General features: G+C 39.0%; 1 protein-coding gene across 2 annotated transcripts; it reads left to right on the plus strand.

The window, feature by feature from the left end:
- Nucleotides 1-326: 326 nt before the first annotated feature.
- On the plus strand, nucleotides 327-24,489 carry LOC101173856 (proto-oncogene tyrosine-protein kinase Src). Of its 2 annotated transcripts, XM_011474984.4 has the most exons (13): nucleotides 329-955; nucleotides 11,183-11,464; nucleotides 13,934-14,033; nucleotides 14,908-14,925; nucleotides 16,208-16,306; nucleotides 16,525-16,628; nucleotides 19,358-19,507; nucleotides 19,584-19,739; nucleotides 19,926-20,105; nucleotides 20,690-20,766; nucleotides 20,844-20,997; nucleotides 21,114-21,245; nucleotides 21,865-24,489. In XM_011474984.4, the coding sequence occupies exons 2-13, from the start codon at nucleotides 11,191-11,193 to the stop codon at nucleotides 22,071-22,073; spliced, it is 1,653 nt and encodes a 550-aa protein (XP_011473286.1). In that variant the 5' UTR covers nucleotides 329-955; nucleotides 11,183-11,190; the 3' UTR covers nucleotides 22,074-24,489. The 2 variants fall into 2 exon arrangements, with proteins under 2 accessions (XP_004068853.1, XP_011473286.1); XM_004068805.5 differs by lacking the exon at nucleotides 14,908-14,925 and having other exon boundaries at nucleotides 327-955.
- Nucleotides 24,490-25,333: the final 844 nt, after the last annotated feature.

Consider the following 25,333-nt stretch of genomic DNA (forward strand, 5'->3'; position numbering starts at 1 on the left):
TTAGTGTATTTTACAAAAATTGTTATATTTGATGAAAAGTCAACACAGAAAAACAGCTCTGGGACATGTCTTAATATTAAATCCCGTGGTTTTATTGTGAAAATCTAATTTAAGGATTATTTGCATAAACCAAATATGCGATTCACATGTGATGTTAAAAAGTTATTTTTATTAAAAAAATAAACGATTAAAATCATTTTAATAATAGGCTACTTGACTGTAGAACCAGTGTAGTTTTTTTTTGTTGTTGTAAAAATAAGCCATTTTCGGCTCGTGAGTGAAACGGTGCGTGTTGCTAAGCAACCAGTTCACCAGTCGAAAAAACTACATTCTCGAAAATATTTTCTGCCTTAACACGTTTTATGTGCTGTTACTCATATTTATAATAGCATAAAGGGCTAAAGACGAAAAAACAAAAGTTAAAGATGCGGTGAAAGCCAAAAATCCCAGTTTTAAACTTCTCCGTGGAGTTACGCAAAAACGTCGTGAATTCTCCCAACGCCGTAAAGGACGTAAAAAAGCTGTCCGTCCTCCTGATATTTTCGTCAGAGATGCTCCATCATCAGCTGGCTTCCCCCTTACGAGTCATGTCTTTACACGCCTCTCCAGCTCGGTCGCACGACCCCGCCGCGCTATTGACTCTTCACAGTTGAACGCTCACGGGGTGAGTGTGTGTGTGAGTGTGTGTTGGGGGGGTGGTTCGTCCGGCCCATCGACGCCGCCTGCAGCTGTGCCCGTGGTCCAGAGAAGAGACAGTGCTCGCCATCATGACCTCGTCTTCTTTCTCCAATCCTACGGAAATTCGCTGAATGCGGTTCGTGGCTGGACGAGGTTTCCACAGTAACCGCTCATCATCGGCTTCCATTCTTTTTCTAATGAGGACAGCCACGGGGATCTAACACGGTTCCTCGCCGCGCGTCTCACCTTTGGAGTCGAACCTCAAGACGCGTCAAAGGTGAGTGGATTGGAGCGGGACGTGTTTACGGGAAACAAAGAAAAAATGTTTTTTACATTATTTTATATGAGCTGTTGTGATGATAAGTGTGGTGTAGCCCGCGCGTATGCAAGCCCCTCCACGCGCACACACAGACTTAGATTTCATTGTTGCACAGGCCGTTCATTCACTCACTGAGGATCCCATTAGGACAGTGCCATCCAGCCCCCAACGGGGGGCTGCTTGTTTCACAAATAACTGCGATCCGGCGAACACAAAAACTGTTTGAAACCGTTGTCGTGACCTCGTCTCCACCAGCAGCGATGTGATTAAAGGCGCAGTGAATGCAGCCTGAGCACATAACCAAGCCAACGTTCAAAATGGAGCTGGAACAGGCAGCACCTGTTTTGATTCATCAGGCCGCCGCCCGCACGCCTGTGCTCCACGCCCCCCCCCCCTCCTCTGCCCACTCTCACAGCTCCGATTCCTCCCCAACGTGGCTAAACTTCAGCAAAGCCCCCACCGGCTGCGTGTTTATTTCTCATTTCCTTCCACTGCCGTCTTTTAGTTTGACAGCTGCTGCTCCTGTAGGCATCTCCCACCCCACCCCGCGTGTCCCTGAGAGCAGATTGCAGACAACTGCTGTTTAATCCCGTGGAAAAAGAATTTTAATTATGTGACTAATCTGTTTACTGTTGGTTTTTGGGCTGTTTAGTTCCAGCTCATTTCCACAAAGCCACGGATTCCAGGGTTGACATGAATGGGATACTTGAGGAGTGGAAAAGCTCTGTACTGGAATTTACACTAGGTGATATGTTTAACTCCTCATCAGAAAAACTAACACCTAAGCACTGGGTGGGCTGACAAACTCATTCTTAAAATGTTTTATTAATATACCAGCTGACCCATTCCAGACTTATTTTTAGGAGTTAAAGTTACAAGATTACTGAAAGTTACCATTTCTGAATACAAAAGCTGTTTGTTTTTGTTTTTTTGGATCTCTGGTCAGAAGATAATAGCAAGATGTAACTTGAGCAGAATCAGAATACTTTATTTATCCCAGGGGGAAATTGCCAATTTCAACATGGACAAAGAAAAGCTTTGTTACAAATACAAAGCAATGCAAATTAGCGTGTATTTGCAGTATAATGTACTTAAAAAGTTCAAAAAAATAGTAATTTGCTGTCTTATTTCAGCTTATTTGTTCAGATTTATTTTTAAATTCGCAGTAATGCTTTTTAATTTTTTTTAAAAGCCCTTGTTCCCCCAAATCGGTCAGGATGACCTGTTAAAACATTTCCTATTTTGATGGGTTTAAAGAGGACATTTAAAAATGAGAAAATGGATTGTTTTTAAAGTTCCTCATTGCTTTTTTTTGTACTCTGTAGAGTAATTTTCGTCTGACACAAAGCATCATTCATGTCCGGTGGGATTAATCATGCTGCAGCAGCAGTTCCTCATGGTCTGGATCTCTGGCTGACAGCATCAGTCAGAAATCGACATGGGGGGGGGGGGTAGTTTATCAGCTGAGAGACTCAGTCCCAGTCTCTTCCTTCTTTCCCACTTCTTCCTCTCGCCTTTCCTGAGTGTGAGATGATGTAGAGTGAGACACAGTCTCGCGCTCCCAATTGAACTGCAACAGTACAAATAATGGAAAAAGACTCATTCTCTGACACTAGAACCATATAAATCTCCTACCATTCACTTTGATGTGCTTAAAGTTCCACTTCAACCATCTTTTGATCTATTTTCAAAGTGTTCCCAGCGGTCTTTTTTAAAATTAATTTTAGGCTGTTTTTAGCCAAAATCCCCAAGTATGTGTCATTTTCTAAGAGATAGTTTCTCACCTCTGAGTTGTGGAGGGAACTGTTGGGTGAGTCTGCCATCACTTCCCATCATCCCTTCGTTTATTCTCTCCTGCTAGTTTACAGCCCCTCCTAACCCCAATCTAACGTTACCTGGGCAACAAAAATGTTGAGCAATACTGGAGCTATCCCGCTGTACAGTCTTAAGCCAGATGCCAGCTCAGACGAGGAAAACATACATGGATCTATTTGTCTGCAAGTGGAAGCATCAGAATTGTAGCCTTCTGATTGTAGATATTGCATCACACCTACAAACTTTTTCCAACTGCATTTTTTTCCATCTGCTCCTGAGACACAACGATTTGAATAAAGACATACAAATGCTTAATTGTCTCTGTATATGTTCTCCATCTGAGTAAAGGGCAACAAGAACACATTAAAAACACCATAAACAATTTTCATTGGAGTATGTCTTTAGACCTGCTTCCATATATATATTTTTTTTTTTACCCAGGGCATTTTTTTGTTTCATGTTGCTGTGGGGCTTAGTGTAAAAAAACGCGCAGTGCAAATGTGCTCTTTCCCTTCTTGTTTGATCTTTAGAAACCACCACTAAATCCCCCCCTTAACATCTTCTTCCTTTCCTCCTCTCCCAAGGGGCAAACATAATTTCCCTTTTCAGTGGAGGCATTGTCTGTTGCTCTTCCACAGCACAGTGACAACTGTTACCTTCTGTTGTGAGTCGTTGAGGTTGGTTGTGGCCAAATGTGCAGCTTGTGTGCTCAGATTCACACAGGCTTTCAAAAAAGAAAACAAAAGAAAAGAAAAACCCTCACTGAATGTTTGGTCTTAACACCAAGACAACAAAACATTCAACCCATCAACAAAAAAAAAAAAATGCATGTTTTTTTTTTGTCAGAAAAACATAACAACCAATAATTTGTGTCATTCTTTCAACATACCAATTGATAGATGAGTAATACTCGGATGGATATATTTCAACAAACTTTTTTTCACCCCAACTGATGCAATGAGGATTATCTCATCCCTGCCTTGGAAGCTCCAGCAGTCAGCCTAACCAAAGAGGAAGTTTAGTTTCTGGAGTTGACTCCAAAGCCAGGACAAAAGGTCATGTGGTCAGATGAATGCACATGTACCTCTTTTGTCATTCCTTTTCCTTTAAATATAATTTCAACATGATTAATCACAGTCAGAATAGCTCATTTTTCCTTGTGGTATACTGTGGGGGAAGTGTCATTATGTGGGTTTGCAGCAGGCAGTCGTCATAGTTGAAAATCCATACGATGAAGTTATCATCATCACAGAAGATTTTTATCAGAAAATGAAGATGCAAAATGTGCAGCACACCCAAAAGTGTGGATCTTAAATTAGCATCTTACTGTAGTATTGCAAAAAAGATACTAGAGAAACAACAGATGTTATATTGATGAAGAATAGCTTTTAAGAAAGTTTCCAAATACCACTTTGTACAAATGTTGCATAAAGTTTTTTTCTCCAGTTATCATTCTGTTATTGTAAACAACTGCATTTACATGCATACTTGTGCAGCTGATGACACATTTTCCTGCAAAAAAAAATCAAGGTCATTTATTTCAAAACTTAATATTTATAAAAAAAAAAAAATTCTGATCCTAGCATGTCAGCCAAGAACTACTGGTACTTTGCATTACAAAGGATCAGACAATGTATGGAGGCACACAGCGGGTTTTAAAGTCAGCTGACAGTTTGCTGAATGAAACTCGCGCTGAAATATTCTCTCCAGCGTGTATTTGTTTACTGCTAGCTCTTATTTGTTTCAGATCAAGGTCCCCTGCAGATTCTGGTCAGAGATGACAGCTCAATGCAGACATGCTGAGGAGCAAATTTTGGGAATTTTGTTGTTGCTATAAAACATGTAAATATGGTTCTTTAACCAGACTATGGTCTATATTTGAAGTATGACTTGCCAATAAACCAAGTCAAAGACCATAGAGCAAAAGTGACCAGTTTTTTAAAAATGAAGAAGAGAGAGAGCTACATTTTATGGAAATTCTTGAGAGCAGGAAATATTATTGTTTAATTAAACTTGTTTCAAAAATTCATTCAACTTAAGTGTTTTCGGCATTGATTTGTGGTTTTTATCAAGTCACACTTAATGTGTTTCAAATAAGTTATGACTAGTTAAGACAGAATAGGAACTGTACATTGTGTATGTTTTGGATTTTAGCGTTTTTTTTGTTTTTTTTTGCAGATCAGATTCACTCTAAAAAATAATTTTTGTATCAAGTCCAAACTAGTCGTCGTTTATAATCACAGAAGTGATTTTTCTTTTTTCTTCTTCCCTCTTATCTTCCACAGCTGTTTTGGGGGAAAAAAGGCTGATGCCATTCCAGCTGTGCAAATCAAAAATACATTAAACATACCAATGGGAACCTCCACAGGAGGCCTTTCATGCTTGTCCACACATCCACAGTTTTCCTTGGATCTTTAGAGTTCATGTGGTGAAAATAGTGGTTCACTCAGTTTCCAAACTAGACTTTCCAACACATTACATTCAGTGCTTTAATACCAAACCCTGATAAAGTGACTTGATCTTTTTCTTCTTAAAACACTTTTAACTTGATTTAGGTCATGTGAGGGGACGGCAAAGCACTTTAACCCCAGGGGGCATGTTATTTATCGTAGAGCAACGAGGATTTGAAAGACATTCTGACAGTTTTTCTTGGTTTTGTTTTCTCCAGCTCAGTTCCTCTGGTAACAGATTCCTCCTTTCAGTGGCTAATTCACAGAAACTTAATTTATCAGGCTACAGCAGCCTTCATCTGATGAAGTGGAGTCTTGTATTGTTTCCTCAAACAATAGCTTCATTGTTGTGCTGTGCTTGACAGACACAGAAAGCTGTTAGAAAGTCTAAATCAGAGATTCACTCTAAAATCAGTTCAAAAGCATAGTTTTTCTAAAGATTTTACATATCAAAGAAGAGTTTTTGGGCTGAAAAATATTTCACCTGGATTGCATGTTGCTTATAAGAAGGCGTGGAAGTGTTTTGCAGCATAATTCTCTACATTGTAATGGCAGCTGTCAAAATAGTGCCTATAACATCAATTTAATCCTTAGCCCTATGTTGGGAAATTATACCTTCAATGACTTCAAGTAATGCGATGATTTAGATATTGAACTTGCTGGGACATTGTGGCACACTGTTTGGATAATATGCAGTAGCTGTAACACCAGATATTCATCTTATGCTAACTTAAACCTCCTCTAACTAACTAACTAACAAGATGACCAAATGGGTTAAGAATATTTTAGGCCGACACGGCGCACACATAAATACAACCTGGACATGTTGGCCACATATGTTGCGGTTTTAGATGAATACATATTTTGCATACTTCTGAATTGATTTTCATTTTCTCCAGCTTTTATTTCACACCTCTACACTCAGTCATGTTCAGAGATGTTTCTGAAGCTGACTCAGCACAGAAGCTGAGAGGGACACAGGGTAGCAATAAGCAAAGTCTGTAATGACATGCCTTTCAACTCCACTGCAGTTCTGAGGTAAATAATAATTAAAGAAAAATAGATCTTAATTAAAGTCCTCATTTTCATTCATCTGACTCTGTTCCTCTATTTACCAGCGCAACACTTCCTGATCTTATTTTTGTGTGTGTGTGAAAATAATAATTTATACTTGTTTAAATTTTAGGTGAAACACAACATGACCGCCTCACACTCTGAAGATTTTATTTTGCTGCAGGAAATGCAAGGTACAGGATGTAAGAAAAGAGGAGTTGTTTTTTTATTTTACTAGAATTTCGGTTTTCCTTTCAAGAAAGTGGAGTTTCTCTGTAATAGGCTCATGCACAGCACACTCCATCTCATTCTCCCTCCTCTCTTCTTGTCTTCCCATCTCGCCCTCCTGCTGCGCATAGATGCCTGTTGTTGCAGTCACTGGCAATCGAAGCTGTGTGCTTCAGTCCACATTCCTCTGTACTCTAGTCGTATGGAAAATCTCAGTTTTTCCATACCTATGAAGAATCCATGTTCATAATTTACTAAACCACTTCTCTTAACGTTTTCTCCTTTTGGGATTGTTGACTAACAAATGAGCTTTTTGTGCTTGACTCACCACCACTTATAATCTTTTTTCTATCGCTCATTTTATTATCGCAGTGTTGGCACTTACTGATATTGGGGCACTCCATCCCCTTAAAAGGAAAAGTGTTTGAGTCAGCATCACTGTTTACACATGTGGGCTTGGAGGCTGGTCACTGTTCTGTGGAGAACACAAAGACAAGGCATCTAGTGAACCAGACCAGACCAAACGAAGAAAATGAGCTCTACTCCCAATACTTGATAAGCTTTGTTATTTCACACTAATTTCAACTTTGCAGTTTGGTATTTTGCTGTGGGATCGTTGCAAAATTGCTCAGAAAGGAAATGCAATTGTCGGGTATTAAGTTCCTTTTTTTTCTTTTATGATTATTTATTTTGTAGACTGCATCCAAAGAGACAAACACTTTTTAGTTTGTTTCTATGTCTATCTATGGGAACATTTAGATATTAATGATGGCATGTGCACAAAAGGTTTCCAGGACCATATTAAAGTCGAAAAGGTTTTCATAATTGTTTTCAATGTTCTTGCTGAACATAAAGTGATCTGAAACTAAAACTTAAGCATTCCAGATAAAGCTGAACCTTCACTTTTTGGGTACTTCTGCTAAACCTCTCATCAGTCCAAACAGCTGCAGTTTTGCAGCGTGAAAAGTTTGGGACGATTGACCCTCAAACGGATGTCAGGATTCTAAAATAACATTTCTTAGCTTCAGCATCAAGCCAGATTTCTATTTTGCTTTCTACTTCAAATCTTATCTATATGTCATTCTATGATTCATTTCGTCATTGTGTGGAGTCGAGGTGTTGAGGGTGTTGTGTGTAAAGGTGAAATATATATATATATATATATATATATATATATATATATATATATATATATATATATATATATATAATTGTTTTTTAACTTTGAAATATGCTTTTATTTTGTAAATCACTTTGTTATTAAGGTATAAAGGGTGCTTTAAAAATAAAATTTGATTTCATAATGTTTCCAGATTTAATGAATTCAGGGTTTTTTTGTATATTGAACAAATGTAAAAATCCCAAGTGTCTGAACCATGAAATCACTTCTAAATATTTAGAATAAATAACCTTGCAGAGAATAAGTTTGTGTGCAAATTCAGCTGGAGTTTGATGGGTTGTTGTATGAATATCACTAAATATTGTTTTCCTATATTTTGATTTGATTTTGATTTGAAATGGTTTATTTCAAGCTATCAAAATAGAAATAATACACAAAAACAATATAATCATCAGTTATACATGCATACAGTAACTAATCAAACTTAGGATAATTAGACATAATTAATAAATATTGCTTGAAAGGGAGTGGGAGGAAGCAAACTTATATAATCCCATATTCAAAAAAAAGTATTTTGAGATGTAAAACAGTTTTTACCTCAACTCCCACAACTGTACAGTTGCAGTAGTAACTGTAATCCCATAAATGCTTTCAGCCATGCACTGAAAACAACTCGTGTGAATTTTTGTAACGCCACCCAGAAATTGCCCTTTTTTTCCTTCTATATGTTGTTTAGTTTTAATATCGGGGGCTTTTAGGGTGTGTCGCGAAAAAACACACATGTCATTCTATGATTACATAGCAGTGATTTCTATCCCTTTTTTGGATGTTCTCATATTTGACCCCACACAGACAGATGCTCATCCATCTGCAGTGACCTTATTACACATTTGTTACCAAATCGGACCTTTAATTCTAAAATAACTACAAAGTTGGTATGTGAGTGCCTTCCAAAGCACTTGATTTATTGCTAATACTGAAAGTTTGGTTTACAGTTAATAAAAATGTGACACCAGTGATAGACTATACATTAACTCTACTTGTATTCCATTTTCATTTATTGTTTATTTTTTTAAAATAATAATATGATCAAAATAATCGTCCCATTCTTTGTACAGGTATTTACTGATTGAAATTCCGATCTTCAAAGATTCCGTCTGTTCCCTCTTGAAATGACCGTGTTGCACAGCGGTGAACACTGATGAGCCGGAGGGATTGGAGTTGGTCTCCCCTGGAATTAATTTTTCACAAATAAATCCTTCAGTGGACAAGTAAGGTAACAGAATGCAGTAATGGAGTGTCACTAAATATATTTAATTGACTGTATCACTTGGCTCTAAAATTGAATTAGGCATGCTTTGTTGTACACATAGGGCAGTGAAAATGAAAGGCTGGCTCATTCAGCTGATAGCCAGTGTTTACCTCTGCCCATTTTATATACTTGTATAATCCCAATTAGAGTTGTGGCCAGCTCAGACTCAATTTGTCAAACAATCAGCTATTTTTGGACAGACTATTACTCTGACGGGTTTGGTTTCTACGATACTTTAAAAAAAAGCAGGATTTATTTTCCTGCTTTTGAGATTTGGAGAACTGCTGCCATTGATTTAAGTGAAGCATTCCTATTTTGAAATTGTGAGGTGGTCATAAGTAGTAGAAGTTAATGGATAAAGTTTTAAATGTTTGACTTTGCGGTTGTGGTGCAGAGGTAGAGCGGATGACCTCTGATCACAGATTTGGTTCCTGCTTTATCCGCCCATGTGTCGAAGTGTCCTTGGGCAAGACGCTGAACCCCAGATTGCTCTTGGTGGTTATAGGTTGGCACCAGTGATGGGTAGTGGAGGCCTGGAGCCGCCATCAGTGAGTGTGAATGGGACTGTGACTGTAAAGCACTTTGGGCCTTCTAAGAAGGAAGAAAAGTGATTTATTAAGTATACGCCATTTGTAGTCATTAAGCTGGACAACGCAAAGAATCTGGTCTCAGTTAAGCTAAATGTCAGCCTGACATGGAGACTTCATGCATTTTATCAGTTGAAATATTATTTTTTAAATCCATAAATGCAGCAAATACAACATTTTGGATGGTTTTTATCCTTTTCTTTTTAATGGTTGTGCAATTATTATCAGAAAGTTCTTTTTCGTACCTTTGAGTGGATCAACAAGAAGAAATTGAAAGTTTGCAGCACAACCTCTGATTAAGTGATTACTCGTCAGGGCCGAGGTCCAGTTTTGGACTGTGACAAGAATTTTTCTGACAGAAACTGTGCAGCTTCCTTTACTTGAAAGTCATCAAATTTCTACAGGACCTGCATCTTATTCTGCATCACCTCGTCTTCATCAGTCACCTTATCTCAAGATTTCTTGCTGCCAGAAGTCAAATTGAAGCTCCTGCAACTATATTGTTCCTCAGCAACTGCTTGTAGTACATTCATGCTCTCTCAGATCCGTATTTGCCCACACTGATACCCTGCCACATCTTTGAGAATTCCCATACCTGTGTAATTATGTTATGCTCACACATCACACTTTAAACACCCACAAAGCCCCAGCTGTCCGTGCACCGCCTACAAGTTCTTTTTAAGGCTACAGTCAGTTCCTTCCTCCATGTCTGATTATTACCCTCCTCTGTCTTGTCTGTCAGACTGACACAAGTGCGTGTTTGAGACAGTCACTATATGCATGTGTTGGAAAAAGGATGTGAGACACAACTGTGTTCAGTGTTAGTGTGCGAGTCTTGTTTCCCAACGGCCAGGGAACAGCTGCTAATGCACATGAGCACACACACCTACGCACATGCATACACTCTGTCTGGAACTGAGAGCTCTTCTGTTCACAAAGGAGCGAGGCTGTTTCATGTGTGTGTGACTGTCTCTGTTTCAGCCGGCCTGAAATAGCTAGCTTCACAGTGAGTCACTCCACTGTGCCTGGAGGGAAGGACTGAACTTGGTGTGAACGAGGCACTCCAGCTCTGTGGGTGCACTTGACTCTGATCCTGTTTGTCGTCTTGATGATGGCACACTCTTGACTTGTTGCATCTATCAGGGCATAATAAAGGTGTTTGAAGTGCTTGTGTCCTGGTCGATAAGTTTTCTTTGTGGCTTTGTTGCTCTTGTTAAAGCTTTTGGAATTCAGTATGGACTTGATTAACCCATATACATGTTTTCTGTACATCATCCTCTTAGTGCTGCAGCATGCTGTGCATGTACACATTTATTTTATGAAATTGTGATTATATAAAGATAAACTAGCTTTAAAATGGGCTGGTTGATTGACTTGTATCTTTTTAAATCAATACTTTTTCAATATTCTTAACATAAATATAGACTTTCTAAAAAAGAACTTTGCTATGAAAAGGACTGGTTCTGTCCTTGGATCAAGTAACCACGCTGGTTACATTATTATGAAAGGAACTGAATAGATTGGGATTGGAACTGAAAGGTTTTCCAATCTGCAAACAAAGTGTAAAGCTTGCAAGTTGGCAGATATTGCTTTCCTGCTCATCACTACTTATCATTCCAGGTCTGCACATGGGAGCAGGCAAGAGCAAGCCCAAGGAGCTGGGCTCGCGCTCCATGAGCCTGGATGGCACCATAGGTACAGGATCAGACAGTGGACACTTCCGTCATCTGAGTCCCGCCCAGCAGACCCTCACCCCCGACCGGAGCCCTGCTGTAGGATCAGGCAGACGGGGGCATCAAGGGCAGCAGCAGCTCGCCCCCACAAACACTCCCGTGTTGGCTTTGTTTGGAGGGGTGGATGACACGGGAACTCTCACGTCACCTCAGAGAGGACCTCTTTCAGGTAGGAACAGTACTCCTTCATGAAAGGTTTTTCATTATCACTGGTTACAGGTGGTGGAGGGAGACAGAGTCAGTCTGAGACAGTCTGTCAGACTCGTGTTTCATTTCTGCATCCACAGAATTCATGTCAATTTTTTTTCTTGCCTTGATTTGATGAAAAAGTATCTTATCCTCTAAAAGTCTGAAACATGTTTCTGTCTATCTTTAAAAATACAAATTGTATCAAGGATTAATTTTTTATATACCCAGCGGATTTAAGCAAGTTTTAAAACTTGAACAATTCTGTTATGGTAAACAATCTACATAAAGAACAGATTTTTATGGTCATTGCTTCCAAAGTTGAACACACATTTTCATCCTAACACCTTGCATGAAACCTGAAGGTTTGTTCATAATCATGCAGACAGTAATTTTTCTGTCCCTTTAGTTGAGGACGTACTCAAATAAAAGCTCTGTCAGAAAATACCTTTATTGTTTTGTGGCTTTATTTATTCTATATTATGTAATTTCAAATGAATACTGTATATCTAAAAAAAATGCAGCACATTATCAAGTGTTGTGAATGTTATTTCAGATTTTAAACATAAACATGAATTTAAAATGTATAAATATACAGTACTTTAAAAAAAAAGTTGTATTGTTGTAATGTATTGTTATGAATTTTCCTTTACAAATAAGAGCCTTTCATCATAAAGATTCTTTGGTTGACTTTACTTAGCCTTAGTTTCTGTGTCATTACCACCAGATCTAATTTCAATAGTAGCATACTTTGTCTTATTATAAATTTTAAGAGTGTATTTAGGAAGCATTGCCTGTCTGTCTGAATGCTCCTTTTTCTTTACTACTACATTATTTCATTTGGCTCTCAATTTGGGCAAATGGGCTCATATACAGAGTAAATGCAGGTCAGAATCTACACACTGGGTTTTTGTTTACCTGTTGCCATTGATAATTCTTCAATCAGAGCTACACTGATGATGATGATGATGGTGGCTTTAGTATCTGTGATAAACTCAGAGCTAGTCAGAGTGTTTGAGCTCACCCAGATCATCTTTTCTGATACTGAAACTCAGTTTCCTGGTACGGTCAGACTATGTAAAGCCTCTTTCTTGAAGCAGGCCCCTGCTCCTTGTTCCCTCTATAATCTGTGAGCTTTAAAGGAAAAGCAAAACAGATATTATTGCTTCATCCTGGGGTTTTTTATGCAAGCGTGGTCTGTACGTGTTAGGAACAGCAACACAGCTGAGAAGAAGACTTAACAAGATCCAAAGACTAAATTTTCACTCATGAGTCTCCGATCACACTTGTTTTCAGTGTGTGTTGCTGCAGATATTGTTTGAGACAGGAGAAAAAAAACACAACCATTTTTTTTCACACCAAAACATAGCAAAACTTCAAACAAATCTGACTTTTGCATTTAAAAAAAGTAACAAAAGTTTAGATTTTTTAAAATTCATTTAAAATTAAGTCGACAAGCAATACATTCCAATTCAGAGGGGTTTCGTAATAAAATACATTTACTAAGTTGTACTAAATTAGAATAGAATAGAATGCCTTTATTGTCACTATACACGTGTACAATTCGCATCACACGCGCATACAGTTAAATGAGAGCCGATCACTGTTCAGTGCAGACATGCATAAGAAAAGGAATTTCACAAAAAATGTCCAATTTACAAAAGCTAAATAAGATTTACTTTCCACAGTGAGGTAGGTATTGCACTAGCTATGCCCATGATAGCAGAGATATTTTGCACATAATGAGGTTACATTCTGGATAATCTAATGGCAGCAAACTTTTTACTTGTATTCAATTAAATGTGCGATGAAAAGTCACCCCTCTTATTCAAATTTGTTACATTTGTTTCACAGCATTTTAAAACTTTCATTCATACCATTTATTCTACTTATGCAGGATATTCTTGTTGTTACAAGAATGATTTTAAACAAAGGAAAGTTATTTTTTGCTTATATTTTATTAAATAAAATAATGAATTTTCCACTTTTTTGTCCACTAACTATGTTCTTAGTGGACAAAAAATCTGGCATTACATTAAAAATGTTGCTCAGTATTTAGATGGTTTTTTTTTTACATGCAACTGTTTTTTTTATTGATGGTAGACAACGTTTCCTTTCTCCTCAACATTAACATTATTTGAAATGAATTCCTTTATTTTTACAGTAAAACAAAGTAAATATATTTAGCTCATAAGAACTCAGACCCATTTTCCTTAAAAAATACAATAATATGAACTTTACCACAAGCCAGATGGACCACAGAACACATTTCTGATGTTTTTCTGTTACACTGATGAAATCACAAGTTCTTACAAGCAAACAAATATCTATATCTATAGATATAGATATAGATAGATAGATAGATAGATAATAAAATTAGGTTACTTCTTGTTCATGCTATGAAATTTCTTATTACCAGACTGACAGGTGTCTGTGTGTTGGTTTCTTTTAGGAGGTGTTACCACATTTGTGGCTTTATATGATTATGAGTCCCGGACGGCCTCTGATCTGACCTTTAGGAAAGGCGACCGGTTGCAGATTGTCAACAACACGTAAGAATCAACAATCATGTCTGTCTTCCCTCCATGCCAGGGCTTCACAAACATATATACACACAGATGTCCAGACATACATGAGACTGCATGCATTTCCATTTGAATGAGCACAGGAAACTTGGTGAGAGGCCGAGCTGGTAACAGTGGAGCTGTGCCTCCCCTCTGTTTACTAAAGCAGAAGAGTGCACCACTTTTGCTAATGGATTCTGCTTCTCTTGGGCTACTGCCATCAACATAATCTTTAAGACACTTGCAAAGTGCCTCACTGAGATGAATGCTTACATTCCTTCAAAGATAACACCGGAAAAGTGTTCCTCTGATGGCATTGGCGCACAGATGGTTAGGGTGGGTGAAACAAAACAGAGTTAAACAGCAAGGTCTGTATTTGAAAGCAAAGTGTTTCATTTGGGGGCATTTAAATCAGAAAAAATACAGTTTTGTTTTATAGCCTTTGTACTGTACCCATAACTTCTTGCTATATGTCTGACCTACTTCCCTTTTCTTTAGTCTAAGGCCAACATAAAAGGGTCAAACGTGAGCAATGACTTGCTGTGAGGTAGTGCAAAGCTCTTAGAGAAATCTATACAAATATTTAGTTTTTCCGCTAGTTCCACAATTTATTTTTTAAAAAGAAGAGTAAGGATTTTGTTAGTCCTGAAAAGTGTTGTCATGAGAATAAAAAAAACAAAACAGCAACCAATCTCTTTTAGAAACAGCCTAAAACATCCCCACTGTGTGGCCCCATGGCAAATCCAACTCCTCTGCTCTCTGTCTGTGCTACTTGCCTTGCTGTGTCTTCTTGCTGCGTTTTGATGTGTCTGCTGTGTCTGTTATCTCTCCTTTCTTTCTCATGCTTCATGGTCTCTTCTAGGAAAAAGTACAGCTTCAGGTCAGTATTATTCAATCCCGGAAAAACCTCACTCACCCTTTTGTTTAGTCCCTCTGTGTGTGCAAACCCTCCAACCCACATCTGACCAAGCTCCTACTGTTCCTGCAACTATTTACTTTATTGTTGATGAATCAAATGAAAAGTAGAGGGACTGCGGGCAGAATTTAAGGCTGCTTGTTTACTTTTCTCATTGTGGTTTTCTCACACCATTCTGGGAGCCTGGAGGAGGGATGAGAGTGTACTTGGAAAGCGAACCCCAGTGTTTGTTTCCGTTTTGCTCCAAGCGTTGGAATGATAGTAATATGATGGAAACAACAATGCAGCTGTAGTCTACGCACATTCTCTAAACTCATGGAGGTATGCACATCTTAGCTAAAATATAATTGCAAATCTTAAAACCTTTAAGATCTGCAAGAAATTATAGATTCTTTTCTCTGTGAATTACCAGATTAGTTATTGTCAAGAAAGAAAAATGCATGCAAAAACTGGTTTTAACAGCCATTAGCCATATTATTGGATGAGGTGTTCAATTACTCTATGGAGACATGTTAAGACATGAACAGCCACATACATTGAGAGCTAATTGTTATGAGTAAGCAAGTGACCTGTATGTTTGCATCTACGACGTAAAACTCCAGATCTGGGAAAGACATGAAGGAAGAAAATTCCATGACAGTCAGGTCATATCCCAGTTTCAATTCAAAGCATATATAGTCATTTGTTTACACTTTATCTCACAAGTTTGGTGCATTTGTTTAATAGAAAAAGTAATTTCATACTGAAGCAATGAAAAGTGATTTACCTATTGCACTTCTTTTATTTAAACTTTCCATTAGGGCTGCACATTGGTGTAGTGATTAGCACCCTCCCCTTTATAGAGAGAAGGTGCTACTGTGGATCCTGGCTGGGTCCTTTCTGTGTGGAGTTTGTGTGTTCTCCACGTGCATGCGTGGGCTTTCTCCGGACACTCCGGCTTCCTCCCACAGATGAAAAACATGCACTGTAGGTCAATTGATGACTATAAATTGTCCCTTGATGTGTATGTGAGTGTGTGACCCTGCCATGGATTGGGCAACCATATGGAATATTCCCAGCATTTGCAGTCGCTGGGAAAGGCTCCAGCAACCCTGTGATTTCCCCAAAAGGGATTAAGCACTGGTCGTGCTTAATTCATTGTTGTATCGTTAGCAGAAATGTAAGAGTGTTTAATCAAAGAATGTCCTCCTTGTCGTAAGTTGTGTTCATCACTGACTCTCCTGCTCTACATCTTCTTGCTTCACAGAGAAGGGGACTGGTGGCTCGCTCGCTCGCTGACAACAGGAGAAAGTGGTTACATCCCCAGCAACTATGTGGCTCCCTCAGATTCCATCCAAGCAGAAGAGTACATTATCTTTAGTTTAGCCCATTTATTTATTCACGTTTTCAATGCAAGTCTTGGCAATTGCTGCTCTGGTAACTTAGTGCAGGTATATGTGTGTGCATCCATCCAGCAATGGGTGTGGAAGTTCTTGGATAGGTGTTTTAATGCATGCATAGCCCTGAGGTGTGCTTCAGCAGCTCAGCAGGAGCTTCCCTCTGATCACTTCCTTTCTTCGGCAGGTGGTATTTCGGGAAGATCACTCGGCGTGACTCAGAGAGGCTCCTTCTGAACCTTCAGAACAGACGAGGAACCTTCCTGGTGCGGGAGAGCGAGACCACTAAAGGTGAGCGAACAGATGTTTAACCCCTTCCCACCTCACGTCACTAATTTGCAGCCTTAACTTAACTTAGTTTGGCATCAGATTTAATGAAAAGGCATTTGAGAAATGTTTAATTATATAATTAGAAATAAACTCAGGCATGATGGGGTTAAGGCAAGACACATCAACTAATGGACACCACATTGCAAGGAGAAAACTTGTTAAAAGGTCCCACGTATCATTCTAACTGCTGACTACATGAAGCTGTGAGAAAGCCACATGGGGAAAAAGGCACTTTTGGTCAAGTTCTAAGAATATGTTTGAATAAAGCATAAAATGACTTTTCTTAAATTTGGGACCTATGGTTGGGCAACCTTTCAGAATAAAGGGATTAAGTTACTGTTTTGATTTACGGTAGATCATATTTTTGTCTATAAATTTGGCTTAAGTGATGCATTTATCAAAGATAGCAGAATAAAGATTTTATAAATTGCACTAAAATTACCACTAACGATTTATTGATCCTAGCTTGTATGGGGGAAACAGATTGTCATTAAATAACTGCATTAGTTTTGAATGTTTTTACATTAATGACCCAAAAAAAACACAAACGAGTTGATAGTCTCTTGATTCTCTGAGTCTATATAGAGAAATAGACATGATTTTTGCTATAAAAACAGAATAATCTTCAAGGACTATATTACAAAGAGGCTGAGCCTTTTAATAAAGCCATGCTCTTTCATGCCTCTAGTGCTGTAGCTTTACTGCCTGAGATCTGAAACAGTTTTGCATCATTTTCTGTTGTCAGATTTACTCATTGTGACCCATGTGGGCTCTTTAGGAGGTTGTTTTGTGGGCAAGATTACTTGCGAACGGTGTGGGTTGGATTTGCAAATGAACAGGGGTGAATTGCTGCACCGGAACTAGGTCAGCCTTGGAGGGTGCTGTTCCCCCCCCAGCTATAACTCAGTGTTCCCATGCTCACACACTGAGAAGAGCAGTGGAAAGACGACAAGGAAGGGTAGAACTGTAAAGGGGAAATCTACAAGAAAGGAGGCGAATCAGGGGAGCAAGAGGAGCTTGAGCGGGAGTGGATTTTGTATTCAGTTTGACTGTTGGGTTCACAGTTTTTCACAAATGAGCGCCAACTTGCAATGACATGTTGCATAGTGTGCAAATGATCTTAGATTACAGCAGGGAAGTGATACGTTTGGCTCATGCTGCAAACACAAATGCTGCAAGTGACATTTGTTAAATGTGATTATGCCACTTAATCTTGCCTGCATAAACAAAGAAAAAAACTGCTGTGATTTGCTCAGCTCTTGCAGGTGAATCCATGCACAGCGCAAAACAATCTCAGCCGAAAAAAAAGCAAAAATGGTTTGCCTTTGATCATGGAAGGCTGAGGGGTTTAGCTGTCAAAGGATTGCTGTTTTAATACATGATGCACATGTGGTGAATTTAAGGTGCATCCTTTTCTTGCCCCAAATTTTTCCTTTCTACATAAGAAGCAGAGTGAGTGTCAGTCAGCGAAAGCTCCAGATCAAACAGTGGATTTCTTCGCTGTGGAGCTGAGCTTTGTTAAGGCAATTTTCTCTTCACTTCCTAAATCCGTTTGATTGCTGTCACAAATGAAAGATCTTACATTTGTTTCTTTGTTTGCCATGAATTGCTCCAACCTAAATGTGGATTTGGGACATTATCTGTAGAGATTGAATAATTTTCACTTGTCATTAAGAATGGGAAACTCACTTGCATGATGGTAAATGATGTGGCTGGTAAATCAATAATGCTGGAGAACTAACTTAGTGTCACAAAGCAATGTTTTTTTGCAAAGCTTCTTTCAAACGTCTGGAAACAGCTTGCTGAACTTTATGCTTTTATAGTTGAGCCAAAGGTTCATCTAATAGTCAGATCTGGAATGCAGTAATTGATCATCTTCTCCACTTACTGTATTGTCAAAGAAACAAACTATCACAATCATTTCTACGGCTAAAGCTAATTTTTGGAAAACCGTATAGCTAAATGGCCAAAAATGTGATATTATTTTTTTGCTTAATTCTTTGTCTTTTTTTTATAGATTTTTTTGTTTGTTCTCCGTTGTGAAATCTGTATAATAATTTTTTTTCATTTTGCGCTCAATCAAATGTATTTTTTGTCTGAGAACGAATCTTTCTGAAGTCGTCCTTAGCCGAGGATCACTCGTCTTTACTAGAACCCTAACAAAGGGAAGGATTTGTAATAACGCGTAGTTCTGCTATGTCTGCTTGACTCAGAGAAACCGGATCATATGTTGAGTTAAGGGGACTTTCCTTCTGCCACATTGGTTCCATGTGATACAGACTGAAATAAGAAGTTAGATATTATGTCGTATTTTCTATAGTAAACATTTGCTTTCTTATTTATTGTAGTAATCAGGACTACACTACGTTTTAATGCTGCAGCTTGCTTAAACAAATACTTCAAAAATAAAAGTTTTCTTAATGTCATTGTTTTATAAAAACTCTAAGAAAGAGAAAGGGCAGCTCATGTTTACACATTGTGTCTAAAGAGAGGATTTTATGTCTGAGAACTAGCTTCCTAAATTCGTTTTAATTCTTTTTTTTGTGGTGAAATTTCCAAAGGTGAAGGACAGGAACCAAGACACTTGAAGCTTGAAGGCACAGCTGCTCGGAAACTCCGCAGAGCAGCTGTCAGAGAGGCCCCAAGCTTTTCTTGTTTTAACTTCTGTCTGCTCTTCTGTTTGCTCACAGGGGCTTATTGTCTGTCTGTGCTGGATTATGACAACGCCAAAGGCCTGAATGTGAAGCATTACAAGATCAGGAAACTGGATAGCGGCGGTTTCTACATTACCTCCCGTACCCAGTTCACAAGCCTGCAGCAACTAGTCTTCCACTACCGCAGTGAGTACTCGAACAGTGCGGGCGATCCTGCTTCTACAATGCTGCCACCTTATTCTCTGTTGTTGTCCACCTTCAGAGCACTCTGATGGCCTTTGCCACGCCCTTACAGACGTCTGTCCAGTGGCCAAACCTCAGACGCAGGGACTCGCTAGGGATGCCTGGGAAATTCCTCGAGAGTCCCTTCGCCTGGACGTTAAACTGGGACAGGGATGCTTTGGAGAAGTCTGGATGGGTAGGACGTCTCAATTCATGTCAGAGTAAACAGGAAGAGCCTGAATATGCAGCATCCGAGCATGATAACTATAAAGTGCATAATTATTCTCATTATTTAGCCTTTACATATGTTAGTCTATATCAGCTCAAATGAGTTAAGGCTTGACAGTTTAAAAGCGTCTCATTTGGCGTTGGTTTGTGGCAGGCACGTGGAACGGTACGACACGGGTAGCCATTAAGACCTTGAAGCCTGGAACTATGTCTCCAGAGGCCTTTCTTCAGGAAGCACAGGTCATGAAGAAGCTCCGGCACGAGAAGCTGGTCCAGCTCTACGCTGTTGTGTCTGAGGAGCCCATCTACATCGTCACGGAATATATGAGCCAAGGTACAACAGAACAGCACACTCTAACAATGACTTCTTGAGTAAGTCCTCTTTTTTTTGTGATGAATATGTTTTAAATGCTAACAGGTTTCTCTACTTTATCAAAAAAAACCAATGTTTAACACTTCAGAAAAAGGGATTGAATGAAAGTCAGAAGTGCACTCATAACCACTGTTACAGGTCTAGTTTTAATACAGGATATATTGATAATAATAATGAATTGGATATATCTGTGCTTTTCCAGACGCTCAAAGCGCTTACAGTGTGTCCATTATTCATTCACTCCTCATTCATACTTGGTGATGGTGAGTTATTGATGTTGCCACAGCTGCCCTGGGGCAGACTGACAGAGGCGTGGCTGTCAGTGTACGCCTCTGGCCATCACCAGGACATTCATACGCATTCACACACCACTGGAGTCACGCTGGAGCCAGGCTGTGTGAAGTGTCTTGCCCAAGGACACAACGACAGTTGACCGGGCGGAGCGGGGATCGAACCGCCATTCCTTTGACCATGGGCCGACCTGCCCAACTACCTGAGCCACAGCCACCCATAATGTTATTCATATTATCCCCCTGCATTCCCAGGTAGCTTGTTGGACTTCCTGAAAGGAGACACAGGAAAGTTGCTTCGACTGCCACAGCTGGTAGACATGGCAGCTCAGGTACACTGAGATTTTCTTTAAGGTTTATTTTTTATTTAATTTGATAAAAACTGTAAACCGCCTTTCTCTTCTACAAGATTGCAGCTGGCATGGCCTATGTGGAGAAGATGAACTACGTCCACAGAGACCTGCGGGCTGCTAACATCCTAGTGGGGGACAACCTTGTTTGTAAGGTAGCTGACTTTGGTCTGGCAAGACTGATTGAAGACAACGAGTACACTGCAAGACAGGGTATGCCGTCACTTAACGTCCATCAAATCAGCTCAGCAATGCTAAAATAAGACACAGAGATATATATTTGGTTTCAATCTGGAAGTGAATATATTAACTTTGATTTCTTAATTTAGGTGCAAAGTTCCCGATCAAATGGACGGCACCAGAGGCAGCTCTGTACGGTCGTTTCACCATCAAGTCTGACGTGTGGTCCTTTGGTGTGCTGTTAACAGAGCTGGCAACTAAAGGCAGAGTTCCTTATCCAGGTAAGAGCTGCACTTGTTCAAATTCAGGTGCTGAGATCTCTGGTTTGATCTTCCTAAAGACCCACTCCAATGAGAATTGTGATTTCTACATGTTCTCGTGGCATTTCTCTCATGATTGAGGACATGTATAAAGAAAATGAAGGTTCATCTAGTATTTCTGAGCATTTTTATTAATATTGCTGTGAATCAAGAGCAGACAAAAAAATGCAGTTGGAAAAAGATTATAGTTGTTAAGTAGAAGCTACTACGGCGAGCCACAAGCTCCCTGCTCCGCTCCATTCTGATCCATCCACTTGTAGATGTGCGTCTACGTTTTCCTCATCCGAGCTGGAATCTGGCTCAAAATTGCACAGCTGGATATCTCCCATATTGCTCGTCATTTTTATGGCACCACATTTTATGACTGCAAACATTTTATTTGTTTATCACTTTAACAAAGCTTTACAAATTGATCTGCAGGTTACTCAGGTGTAATTCATTGTATTTCATCAAAAAGTATTTGAGCCAAACATCTCTCACATTTATCAGCAGTTCTAATGAATTAACTGTATCCGGCAGTTCTACCATTAAAGGAAGAGAGCTTGTCTCTTGAGTGTGAACTTCCTGTTCTCTCCGGCAGGTATGGTAAACCGTGAAGTGCTGGATCAGGTGGAGCGTGGCTACAGGATGCCTTGCCCCGCGGAGTGCCCTAGTTCCTTGCACGAGCTCATGCTGTCATGCTGGAGGAAGGACCCAGAGGAGAGGCCTACATTTGAGTACCTTCAAGGCTTCCTAGAGGACTATTTCACCTCCACAGAACCCCAGTATCAACCTGGGGAGAACCTATAGAATCTCACTGAATCAAATCTGAAAAAAAAAAATGGTAGGGGGGGTCTCAGCACTGAATGATCTGCACTAACCAACCAAGGAGCATCTGAGGAGGATCTGAGCCTGTGAAACTCTTCTGTGAGGAAGTGGAAGCTAAACCGAGACTGATACCTGTGGAAGCCCACTGCTGTGCTTTAAAGGAACTGCTGCAGAAACTATCCACTCTTGTTACCCCATTTCTAATGCACTGAAGAAGTTCAGAGGAGTAAAAGAACCATGGTTGGACTTTGGGGTTGGAGGGGGAAATTGTTTTTAAAAGGTGCAGCAATGTGAGGAATAACATCAAGATTTGTTGATGATGTGAGGAGTTCAAATGCAACCTCCTCCCTTCCGCCAAGAGAGAATATTTAAATTGGGCATCAGCTGCTGAGTGACATTTCCTTCTTTTTCTGTCGCATTTCTCCACCTTTGTCTGGTACCTTTTCCGCCTACAGAAGAGCTCTGCTGCTGTGGCATCCATCCATCTCCTTAAACACGCCTCATCTCCTCTCTGCCTCTTTTTCTGTCTGGCCTTCACTACGTCTCTCCAGATTTTAAGTGCTTCTTCTGGTCTCCACATAAATCTGTTTTCTGAATTCTGCTTTGCGGTTTTAACTTCTTTTTTTACTTTGGGAAAATGATGTCGACTTATCTAAGGGTTTGCTCAGTTGAGAAGGTTGCTAAAATCATCACGAAGCCATGCCAAACGTATCTAACAGGCAAGTTCTTAAAGTTACTGAATTTCGACATTTGAGGCCTTCTATCGTGTTAAACCATGTTGGATCAAAACTCCATTAAAAACCAATTTTGATGCAGTTTGTGGCTGAATGCTTGTTGTCTTACAGTGGGAGCAATTAGCACTGTTTCAGGACCACCTAAAAACAACAGCTCAAGATGTTTTAGCTTTCTGTCCCAGATAAGTGTAGTGACATTCGTCAGGTGGTCTACAAAAAACCCCTGAAGGGGCCACAAAACCAATCAGTATGAGCCATCGTCCAACTCAAGAAGGTGTGTTCTGTGCCAAACATTTCTTTCCTGCTGTCAATGTGCAAATACTGTTTTACTTTTATGAAGCTTGTCATTGAATACCACACAATTATTTACTTGAATCCGCCAGGTGATCTGTTTGTTGGTGAGTAAACCAGATAGGTAACCATTTTTACCAATTGCTAAACTAATTAGATAGGTTTTATTAACTTTTATTACATCTAAAATATGCAACCAGGCAACTCTATTGAAACTGTAAACTTTTGATCAGGTAACCCCAATAAAACTGTGTTTGACTTCAATATATGAGAGTTGATTTTAAAGCCAGTTAGCATGCTTATGTGCTGTTCTTCTCTTGATCATTGGCTGGATTTGTATTTATGCTGTGTTGTACATGAACATGTGTGATTACTTAAGGTTCGGTTGAAGATTTGGCATCATATACATTTTTTTTTTAAATACAGTTTTTTTCCATTTGTTTTTAGTCATAATGTACATAATGTAGAGTTTTTAGGATTTTTCTTTTCTTGCTCAAATTGCAGGTATTTTAATTTGGTGTCACAGGTTAAAGATCTGCAGGAGCAGATATGAGAGTTTAGATGGTTTAAGCCAGTTTTTATAACATGAGTCATGCAGCAATAAGAGACAGCAGTCTTCGCCCACTCACGTCACAAAGAAATGACAAGCTGTGATGTTGACTGATTTTAACATGGCTGATTATCATAACCAGAACAATAGAGTGTGGGTTCTGTTGTTACAGAATCGTGTGATTAATGAGGTCAAAGATGTAAATAGTTTCCTAAACGATTGACTGTGACTATCATGTAATTTGTTTTTGTATAGTTTTCATTTCATTGCACCTCCAAGTGGAGGACACGCCTGCTCCTACAAGATTTAATCATAAACGGGACTGAGTTTTATATCTTATGCTCCTTGTCATATAAAAGGCCATGCTCAAAATGTTTTTTTTGGTATAAAACAGCTTATATTTGTTTTTTTGGGTAGATGTTCATCTTTTCATGAAAATATAATACTTTGCTTATTTAGAATGGGGGAATTACCCTCCTTTTTTGGCACTTCCTTTCCGCCTGTAAGTCATTGAGACTTTGTGGAAGTTAAGAAGGCTCATGACAAACATGAGTAACAGTGAAGTCAGGTTGTATTTTTGGCTGCCATTTTAAGAACTGTAACAATCTTTCTCTCTTTTAAAAAGGAATCTTTTTGCTTTTATAAACTATGCATTTTCGGTCTTGCATCCCTCTAAACTTTTGGCCACTAAAAAACAGTTCTTAACCGGTGTGAGCATTTTGTAAAGACTATTTTTTTTTTCCTAATGTAACAAGAATTGAAATTGGTATTGTGCCACTTTATGTTGATCTTTAAATGTGCAATAAATTATATTATTTCAAAAGTGTTTTGATAAGAGTGCGTGAATGTGTCTGCTTGTTTTTCTACCTGAAAACTAGACCCTCCTTGTGCAGGAAAAGCTGGCCTGTGTGACAAGTGTTTGCGGAAGTTTGTCATGTGTTCATCATTAACTTGACCTGTCAGAATTTGCACAAGCTGTGGTTACACAGAGATGGACAAAGTAAGAAGTGATGCAGTCTTGTCATGAGTAATATAAAGGGAAACCTAACTGATGCCGGAGTGTGAAGTGGAAGAACGGACCACCTGAGCATTAATTGACAATAGATGAAGTGGAACCACTAAAAGTAGAGGGTTTGGATGGATAATAAGTATGTGCATCTGTGAGAAAACAGGGTTCCTCAGTTCTGGTCCGGGAAACGTATTATCCTGCATGCTTTCTGTTTCCTTGCTCAAACACACCTGACTGGGGGAGGGAGGTCCGGCCCAGAGGATCTGAAACTTACTGTGAACAGTTTGTGATTGAACTTATGATTAAACTTTCATAATTTAAATTTCTGCAAAAACAGCTTCCTTCTGTAGTTGCTGTTTTGAACCCCTTCACACCTGAATTTATTTCTAGCTATGTAAAAATTAAAAACATTTTTCTTTTTGCTTTCAATTAAATATTTAATTAAGGTAAGTTTGGTTGTAGAATTGGTTGGATGCATATTGCATCAATAAGTGTCAAGGGGTTAAAGTGATTTTTTTTACAGCTTCAGAATGCTTTTAAACATCACATTAAAAGTTATTCACCTAAAATCTTTTTACTGCTGTTGATGCTACATTTATGATTTATTTTTTAGTCTTAAACCTTCTGTTCTGTCATTTTGCTCTAAGCTTTAACTATT

This window comes from Oryzias latipes, chromosome 5 (assembly GCF_053564925.1).
Source record: "Oryzias latipes strain Hd-rR chromosome 5, Olatipes_Hd-rR_3.1".
In the NCBI taxonomy this organism is placed as follows: Eukaryota; Metazoa; Chordata; class Actinopteri; order Beloniformes; family Adrianichthyidae; genus Oryzias; species Oryzias latipes.